The sequence below is a fragment of the Phodopus roborovskii genome, unplaced genomic scaffold (genome assembly GCF_943737965.1).
Source record: "Phodopus roborovskii unplaced genomic scaffold, PHOROB, whole genome shotgun sequence".
NCBI classification, from domain to species: Eukaryota; Metazoa; Chordata; class Mammalia; order Rodentia; family Cricetidae; genus Phodopus; species Phodopus roborovskii.
Genome location: NW_026126409.1, coordinates 37,796,761 through 37,806,987, shown reverse-complemented (window position 1 = coordinate 37,806,987; position 10,227 = coordinate 37,796,761). Strand labels below are relative to the sequence as shown.

The following is a 10,227-nucleotide window of genomic DNA, read 5'->3' as shown; positions in this document are numbered from 1 at the left end:
GATTAAGTTCCTTATCTTTATGGAGGGGTAAAGAATGAGAAAAAGTATCTATAGTTTATTTCACTTATTGGTGTTATTTGAATTATTTCTGCTTGGTGTACTTGGTATATTCTTGCACATTGCCAATGTTATTAAAAACATCTTTTATAACTTTAAAAGAATACACCAAAGGCTATGGAAGCATGGCTACAACTAATGCCTTTTATATTTCTTTTATAGGGTAGAATCATGAAAGGTTCTTCATCCCATCTGATATACTCCTTTGGGGGACTTTTGTCTCTATGGATTCTTTGTGTATCTTCCACAAACCAATGCACTGTGAGACATGAAGTAGCTGACTGCAGCCATTTGAAGCTGACACATATACCTGATGACCTTCCGGCTAACATAACAGCGTTGAATCTTACCCACAACCAACTCAGAGGCTTACCACCTATCAATTTTACAAGATACAGCCAACTTACTATCTTGGATGCAGGGTTTAACTCCATTTCAAAATTGGAACCAGAACTGTGCCAAACACTCCCATCATTGAATGTCTTGAATCTTCAACACAATGAGCTATCTCAGATTTCAGATAAAACTTTCATCTTCTGTAGGGATCTGACAGAACTCTACCTAATGTCTAACACAATACACAAAATTAAAAGCAACCCTTTCAGAAGCCAGAAGGTAAGAGGGGTATGCTCATTTTATTCTCAGAAATGCAAATACTGTCTACAGTTATGTGAAGTTAAGTTTTCCAGTTATTGAACCATTGAAGTCTATATAGTTATAAAGGTAAGAATACAAATGCTGATAACCCTCTTCCTCACTGTTGGGGTGCACCTGAGCATGTGGGGACTGTGATGTAAATCTGCCCCAAATTACAGTCTTAAGTCCATCTGAACATTGAGAAGTCTTCCTCTCTTGTGTTCTCTCATTTGAAATAGGACTTAGAAGACAGACCTCATGAGCAGAAATGCACTGACTATCCCATAGGGATCATAAAAAGTAAACTCACGGTGCTGCAGAATTTAGGACGTGGAGTCCTAAGAAACCCAACCAGTCCAAATTCTAACTTAACAAGTTGATACAATGGTAAAGCAGAGTGTTCCGATAAATATTGCTTACTCTAGGGAGTTTAAGAAATTTCAGAGCATTTCCTTTTCAATGGGTTCCACCCTTTCCTTTTAAGGCTTTGCTTAAATTTTAAGTCTATGAAAAGTATGTGCTATTAGCTAGTAAGCTCAGCAACTCTAAAATGCTTTATTTAAACCAAAGCCATTTGTAAATTGGTTTATCTTTTTATTTTGTGACCTCAAATAAAATGTTTGGCCTCGTTTATTCTAGAATTCCAAGGACATCATGTACTAATTTAAGCACACTGAAGAGCTTTGATAAAGTGATATGTTGGCCAGTCTGTGAGCCTTCTTAAATCATAGTGTGCAGGGAATTCCCTCCAGTGTAAAGATCTCACAATCTGACCAAAGGAATTATCAGAGAAACACTGTTTTCTTCTTAATGCATACATGAAAGTTTTAATTCTTTTTTTAAATTTATTTTATATAACAAAGTCCATTTAAATGAAAACAAACATTTATAGACAATATTTGGGAATTTGGGCGTTGTTCTTTCCAAACTACTTCCTGCTGGTAAGGGGCGCTGTCATGGGGGATTCGAAGAAGATTCAGAAATCCTGGCTGTAGTCTGTAAGGCTGCTTTGTCCAGCTGTTTTGAATGTAGGATCATCTGGTACTCTGTTTCAGGCGGTCTGGCTTGATCAAACCACATTAGTCTGGAAGGAATCCACATCTTTTCATTTTCTGTGGAAACAAAAATAGAAATCCTTTTCCCCAGTAAGAAAGTTTTAATTCTTTAAAAGAAATTCCATTTGACTTTCCCCTAACAGACATCACTGGTTTTCGTACTTTTTGCCTGAATCTGAAGCTTACAGGAGGGTGCCCTGGTACTCTGGCTTTTATAATCTTTCTGTGCACTCTTCTGAGATGTTCCCTGAGCCTTAGCTGTAGGGATTGTGTTGCTTTCTCAAAGGGGTATTTTCTAACTCCTTTTTCTGTAACTAGTTTCCAAGATTCACGTATTATATTATTTTTACTTACTAAATACTCATTATCAACAAGCAAATAAATTATCAGTGGTCCTTATAGCATAATTATAAGCTTAAGTCCTTAAACTTGATGGAAGAAATAAGGTGATTCATGAAAAGACTAAATCCTTGCAACAAGAGTGGTTTTTTGTTTGTTTGAATGTTTTTAACTGAAACAGAATTACATCGCACCCTACCCTCCCATTACTACCCTCCAAACCATCCCAGCTACCTTCCCTCAAATTCCTCTCATGTCCCCCACCACTCTCATGGATAGCCTCTTTTTCTTTGATTTTGTTGTAACATGTATGTATGTGTATGTTCTTACGCATGTGCTTGCACAGATACACAGAAATACCAACTACAGAATCTGCTTTTGTGTATTTGGCTTCAGGGATGACCACTCTGCATTGGACAACCCAGTAAGGTGGCTCATCCTTGGAAGAGACTAAATTTCCTTCTCCCAGCAGTCACTAATAGTCTGCAGTTCTTTGTTCAAGGAAATTTACCCCCTTCCATGTAACATGTCTGTTGATATTGTCATTTCTCTGATCTTGTTTGTGCAGCCATATATAGGTAAGACTTTTTCACAGCACAGTGGTGTGAAAGGCTGTAACAATGATGGCGGTGTTTTTAGTTGCAACAAAGGGTATCTATCATTCCTTCAGAATAGAGAGAAGTAAGTCATTTGTTTCCTCTGAGATAATTCGGTTCACATACTTAGAGGGAATTTCTTCTGGTGTCTCTAATATGCATGTATCTATTTTTCATTCTCAGAATTTAATCAAATTAGATCTTTCACATAATGGCTTATCATCTACAAAGTTGGGAACTGAAGTCCAACTGGAAAATCTCCGGGAGCTACTTTTATCGAAAAATAAGATCCTTGTACTAAGACGTGAAGAACTCGATTTTCTTGGCAATTCTTCTTTACAGAAATTGGACTTGTCATCCAATCCACTTAAAGAGGTAAGAAGTCAAGGAAAAATTATTTCTTGTTCTATTTTTATACATGTATAATCCCTCACTGTGTTGCACAGATGGGAATTTAGGATTTCTAGTGAAACAAAATGATACGTTCTGCCAGGTCTTTAAGACATTCTTCAACACTTGTTGGGGGTCACTGCTGCCTTCATCCAAAAGGGTTGAGAAATTTCCCATTGATGGGGCCAACTCTAAACCCTGTGCCATTGCAGAGATGTTCCTTGGTTTTTTGAAAAGACTCTGATTTTAGTTTCCTAATTGTATAGTGAAAATTAAACTCCTCTTCCTGATATCTCTATAAAAATGAAAACACTATGGTGGTTAAGAGCTCAGGCCACACCACCTTAGTAAACTACTTCTACCCAGGCTTTGTCTTTTCAGAATTGTGTGATCAGGTAACTCATTCAAGTAATCTGTGTTTCAGCCTTCCAAATTGGTACTCTAATAGCAAGCCACTACCTCAAGGGACTATGAGGCAAAATAAATTAGTAGCATGTCTGTTATATGGCAGTGTTTAGTATAAAAATTCCCTGCAGTGAAATATTTCTCAGTTACCTTGCTATTCTTTGGCCCACGATCTTCAGCTGAACTATTTTTATAAACAGCTATGTATATATCACACACATTTGATACTTTTGAGTTCATTGGTTATTGCTCAGATGTATGTGTTTAGAACTGACCATGTCATGGTATTGATAACTAGTTAGGGGTTCATTCCTGGGGAAGACTGACTCTCCTTCTCTCACCAGCCACTAATTGCCTTGAACTCTTCATCTAGGGTACTTACAAGCTGCAAGAATATGGGAAGTCCTTAACAAATAGTTTTATAAAGATATTTTTCAGATAAAATAGACTGTGAAAAAAATTATCCTGAAAGAATAATGAAATTATTTGTGTATGCTACTCACTTTATTTTTAAAATACATTTTTCTCTGATTAGAATATGTATTGCCATATTCTTATAAAATACATTAAAAAGGAGTGTTAATAAAAATCACTTAAAACAAACATTGTTAGTATTTGTGTATATGTATTTACAGTTCTCCAAATAATTAGAAGAAAGCCAACAACAACTCAATCTCAGAATACTTATCTCAGTACCAATACTGTGAAAATTGTTTCTGCATATTTCATATGTATACGCATGGTCTTTTTAATCAACTTAATATTTTTATACACACAAGAATAATTAAGGCAAAGAAGGGCAGTGACAGACAGGGTGGCATTTCTGGTACCTTACCCAAGATTATGCTCTCTGCAGCCATGTGATCTGACTTTTGGGGGCAAGATTAATGTCATACTATTGAACATCTTCCACATAATTACTAATTTAAAAGCAAAACCTTAACTTTTGAGACTGCAAACAATGTTATCAGGAGAATCCACCATATTTTAACTTTTCATTTTAACTCCCTTTTTTAAAAAAATTAAGCACACCTCTTTTTCATTTTAACTAAAATAAATAAATAAATAAATAAATAAATAAATAAATAAACAGTCCTACTTAATTTTGCTCCATTAGCCCAAACTTGTTACACACTGCATATGAGAAAAAGCCCCTTTGCTCTTATAGTAAGAGCAGCCCTGGCTATCACCCTCTGGAGTCCCTCCCTCTGTGAATGTGAGTCAGTAGAAGAAAACTGAAAACATTATCATGAAATAAAGTAAGAAGAAAACCTGGAAAGACAGAACTGATAGCTCACTTTAGCGTTCCGGAAGAGAAGTCATGTGTCATTGTCTCATTACTTGGGGCCCCTGAAAGCAGTCACTAGGACAAACTCAGGGTCTGTCCCACTCCTGTTTTCACACATAATTTATTAAATGCAACTGGATCGGGTGTGGTTAAGGCAAAATTCTTGTAGAGGCAACCTTACCCGGGGAAGCCGGGGAAGACCTCAGAGTGTGGGTGTGAGTGGAGGGGTTATAGGCACAGAGTGAAGAAGAAACCATTTACTAGAGGGATGGAGTGCGCTGTCCTGCCCAAGTCACATGGTGAAGGGAAGGGAGAACTGAGCAAAGACCATTTTAGTGTGTCCTACAGAGCCTGTTACATCCGTGTTTTTTGTTTGTTTTGAATTGTCAGTTTTCTCCAGGGTGTTTTCATGCAATTGGCAAGCTATCTACACTCCTTTTGAACAATGCCCAACTAGACCTTCACCTCACAGAGAAGCTGTGTTGGGAACTTTCAAACACAAGCATCCAGAATCTTTCACTGGCTAACAACCAGCTTCTTGCAACCAGAGACACTACTTTTTCTGGACTGAAGCAAACAAATCTCACCTGGCTCGATCTTTCCTACAACAGTCTGCATGATATAGGTAACGATTCCTTCTCTTGGCTCCCACACCTCAGGTGCCTGTCTCTGGAGTACAATAATATACAACGTTTGTCTCCTCGCTCTTTTTATGGACTTTCCAACCTGAGGTTCCTGAATTTGAAGCGAGCATTTACTAAACAAAGTATTTCACTTACTTCACACCCCAAGATTGATGATTTCTCCTTTCAGTGGCTAAAATATTTGGAATATCTCAACATGGATGATAATAATATTCTGAGTACAAAAAGCAATATGTTCACAGGCTTAGTGAGTCTGAAATACTTAAGTCTTTCGAAAACTTTCACAAGCTTGCAAACTTTAACAAATGAAACGTTTTTGTCACTTGCTCATTCTCCTTTGCTCACACTCAATTTAACAAAAAATCACATCTCAAAAATAGCAAATGGTGCTTTCTCTTGGTTGGGCCAACTCAGGATACTGGATCTTGGCCTTAATGAAATTGAGCAAGAACTCACAGGCCAGGAGTGGAGAGGTCTGAGAAACATATTTGAGATTTACCTGTCCTATAACAAATACCTCCAACTGACCAGCAGCTCCTTCTCTTTGGTTCCCAGTCTCCAAAGACTGATGCTCAGGAGGGTGGCCCTTAAAAATGTGGAAATCTCCCCTTCACCTTTCCGCCCCTCTTCGTAACTTGACTATTCTGGATTTAAGCAACAACAACATAGCCAACATAAATGAGGACTTGTTGGAGGGTCTTGAGAATCTAGAAATTCTGGATTTCCAGCACAACAACTTAGCAAGGCTCTGGAAGCATGCAAACCCTGGAGGTCCTGTTAATTTCCTGAAGGGCCTCTCTCACCTCCACATCCTGAACTTAGACTCTAATGGCTTTGATGAAATCCCCGTGGAGGCATTCAAGAACTTATTTGAACTAAAGAGCATCAATCTGGGACTGAATAATTTAAACATACTTCTACCATCTATTTTTGACGACCAGAGGTCTCTGAGGTCATTGAACCTTCAGAAGAACCTCATCACATCAGTTGAGAAGAATGTTTTTGGGCCAGCTTTTCAGAACTTGAGTAGTTTAGATATGCGCTTTAATCCATTCGATTGTACATGTGAAAGTATTGCCTGGTTCGTTAGCTGGATTAACCAGACCCATACTAACATCTCTGAGCTTTCCACTCATTACCTCTGCAACACTCCACCTCAATACCATGGCTTCCCAGTGATGCTGTTTGATACTTCATCCTGTAAAGACAGTGCCCCCTTTGAACTCCTTTTCATGATTAATACCATTGTACTCCTTATTTTTATGCTTATGGCATTGCTCATTCACTTTGAGGGTTGGAGGATATCTTTTTACTGGAATGTTTCAGTTCATCGGGTTCTTGGTTTCAAGGAAATCGAAGCGCAGACTGAACATTTTGAATATACAGCATACATAATTCATGCCCATAAAGACAGCGACTGGGTTTGGAAACACTTCTCCCCCATGGAAGAACAAGACCAATCTCTCAAATTTTGCCTAGAAGAAAGGGACTTTGAAGCAGGTGTCCTTGGACTTGAAGCAATCGTCAACAGCATCAAAAGAAGCAGAAAAATCATTTTTGTCATAACATACCATCTATTAAAAGACCCCCTGTGCAGAAGGTAGGTGAATTTTGTGAATGTTTAAGTCTGTACTTGTTTTTCAGCTGAAATTGCAAAATTACTACACTTACAATTCATAAAATTTTTAATAAAATTAAGGGGAAAATAACAATTTTCAGTGAAAATGCAAATAAATTCCACAAATAATTTTAGATTGTTAGGCTTTTAAATTTAAAGAACTATATGTTAGTGATCTAATTATTCATTTTAATGTTTTATTTAGATTCAAGGTACACCATGCAGTTCATCAAGCTATTGAGCAAAATCTGGATTCAATTATATTGATTTTTCTTCAGGATATCCCAGATTATAAACTAAACCATGCACTCTGTTTGCGAAGAGGAATGTTTAAATCTCGTTGCATCTTGAAATGGCCAGTTCAGAAAGAACGGATAAATGCCTTCCAACATAAATTGCAAGTAGCACTTGGGTCACGAAATTCAGCACATTAAATTTATTTGGAGATTAAGTTGATAAAGGGATAGATCCAATTTATAAAGGTGTATCATAAATCTGAGTTTTACTTGAAAATTTTATGTGTATTTATAGGTATAGATAGATGATGATATTGTATCATAGTTGAATCTAATTTTTTGACATATTTCTTATTTCAGGCCTCTTATCAACAACCGGTTTATTTATCCACTTCAAATAAATACTTGGACAGTTAAGAGCATCTTCTATTAATGAATTCACAGTTGATCTCTGAGTCTCAAAGAGGTTGTAAAATAGTCTTTACATAGGTAAAACTGAGAATTTTATAGGTATAATTTTTTTTTAAGATGGAGTTTTATTGTGTAACTTAGGCTGCCCTGGAAATTACTATTCTAGGGTCTGGCCTTGACATCATGAAATTACAGAGATCTACCTGCCTCTCTCCAGAGTGATGTTTTTAAAGGAATGCACCACTACACTCAGCTACGTGAGAGTTTACAATACTCACATTTGGTGACAGTTATAGAAGGAAAGACAATTGCTTTTATGATACAAGGTACTTCAGTGCTAATAAGAATAAAATATTTTTTTCAGTTGAAAAGGTTTGCATTTTATTTTGATGTTGATTTTGATAGCTTTTAACGTAGCTTTTAAATCTGCATACCCAAGAGCACAATATTTTCACTATCTCTATAGTGTAACAGGATCCTAGACTGTAACACAACTGATTTCATGATGGAAGTGTCATTTAGGTCATACAACTCAGTATGAAGATAGCACCATCAGCCAAGATGAAAATAAAGGCCTAATTCATCAGTCCACAGTTCTGGGGACATCTTTAAGTGTACTAACTTTCTTTTTGGCTTCTGTAGTTCTTAATTGAAGTATGTCAACACAGACTATGTTCTTTGTGCTTCAAACTCACTCTGAGAAAGGCTCCAGGCTACCTACACTGTGATCCCAAACACCCAGCATAGTCATTGGCTGGCTAATAAAAATTTCCTATTGGCTTAAACCCATGTCCAAGCAGTCTTTTCTAGTGGATATTACACTTGGTAAAATGATGATTTTATTACTTGGTAAAATAGATAATACAATAAATAGTTGTAGTTTCCTAATATTTATTAATTTATTTATTAATGTTTCTTTTGCAGGAGAATTTAAATAATTTTTTAACCATATTATAGAAAGGCTTGCTTCCTGAACACTGGTCAATAGATTGTCTTTGTGGAAAATAGCATTTCTTTTCCTGGGTCATAGACTTGGGAGGTGTCTTTGGTCAAATCACTTGGTCTCAGTAGGATTCTTGGACTCTTCATCCATGAAATTATAATGATATATAAAACCTCAGATAATTAGAGATGATTTTGATATAATAAGTTTTTAATATATCAAATACTCCATATGAATATATTATACCATGAGATGATAAACAATGGGTAACATAGCCCCTACTTAAAAAGCCATTAGATTATGTTTTATTCTTAATAAAAACAAACCCTTTAGCTTTGTTTTATGATAAAGAGAATAAACACCTTGGAAATTCACATAAAATACTGTTTGAAATATCTCTTGCTCTGGTACTTAAACATAGAGAGAGTATAAATGATCATGTTGAATTAGCATCTGCCTTGCTCACAGTGTCAGCCACCTTCCTCCACTGTTAGGCTCCTCTTTTTCTCACACTGTATCCTTTAGAGTGAGCTGACTTTGGAAACCCCACATGCCATGTTAGAAGACAGAACAACAATGGTGACCAGGAGAGAGGTGAATAGGTGGCAGAAGGCTCTAACAGAGCGGTATTTGCTCTAGGCTGTGAATAGGGGGTACCTTCCAGAAGCAGACAAGACAAAGAATTGGGAAATAGCCTCCTTACTTAGGGTTGCATACCTACAAAAGTCACTTGTAATTGTGCCCCAAGGCAACTTTGTGTAGTCTCCTCCATTTGTCTTGTTTATTCAGTTTTTAAAATCAGTAAGAACTTAATGTAAACTTGTATTTTGTGTTAAAGAACCATACTATTGGATGGTTTTCCTGAAATTGTTTCAGCATTAGATTTGGGGAGCCTTTCTAGCAGTCACTTGTGTCTATTTTTCCCTTGGATGTACCTCTCTCTCTCTGCTGCTGTGTGTGTGTGTGTGTGTGTGTGTGTGTGTGTGTGTGTGTGTGTGTGTGTAGGAATGGCATTGTGCTTCAAGGTAATCTTGGATGTTCCCTTGCTGCCTGTTTAAGCAATCTACAAGGCGTCTTGGATCCTTCTAATCAAGAATAGCATTATTATATTACACCATGATATGCTTCTTAGTAAGTGAATGTCTTCCATGCTTCCAAAGCAAGCAATATGAGGGAAAATTGACTCATATATATGTACATATCTCTAAATATTTTCATATCCACACATATCTAATATGTATATTAAATTAACTAATCTGTATGTAAAAACAAACAGTTCATTTTGGTGTCTCCAACTCTAATTCATTATCACATTGATCATCTTAATCTTCACTTTGCTTTTCTGTGGCCATCCACACAGATCACTGTTGCTGTACTTACTCATGCAATTCTATATATACCAGTATCAGAACTGTTAACCCACATTTGGAAAGCAATATTTACAGCTACAGTAAAATGCTTACATGCATCATCTTTTGCATTAGTTTACTGTAGTAAGATATCCACCCTGCCCACACCTGTTGCACTGACCACACCCATTGGGGCGTGGGGACAAGTGTGGGGTGTGACCTGGGGGAACTCTCTTATTTCCTGGTCAGAGACAGAGAGT

At 36.9% G+C, this 10,227-nt stretch overlaps 1 protein-coding gene across 1 annotated transcript; it reads left to right on the top strand.

The window, feature by feature from the left end:
• Window positions 1-223: 223 nt before the first annotated feature.
• On the top strand, window positions 224-7,561 carry Tlr3 (toll like receptor 3). Its single transcript, XM_051182323.1, is given in 5 exon segments — window positions 224-672; window positions 2,867-3,058; window positions 5,157-6,032; window positions 6,034-7,010; window positions 7,234-7,561. Coding segments are annotated over 5 exon segments (2,718 nt in total). The 5' UTR covers window positions 224-228; the 3' UTR covers window positions 7,463-7,561.
• Window positions 7,562-10,227: the final 2,666 nt, after the last annotated feature.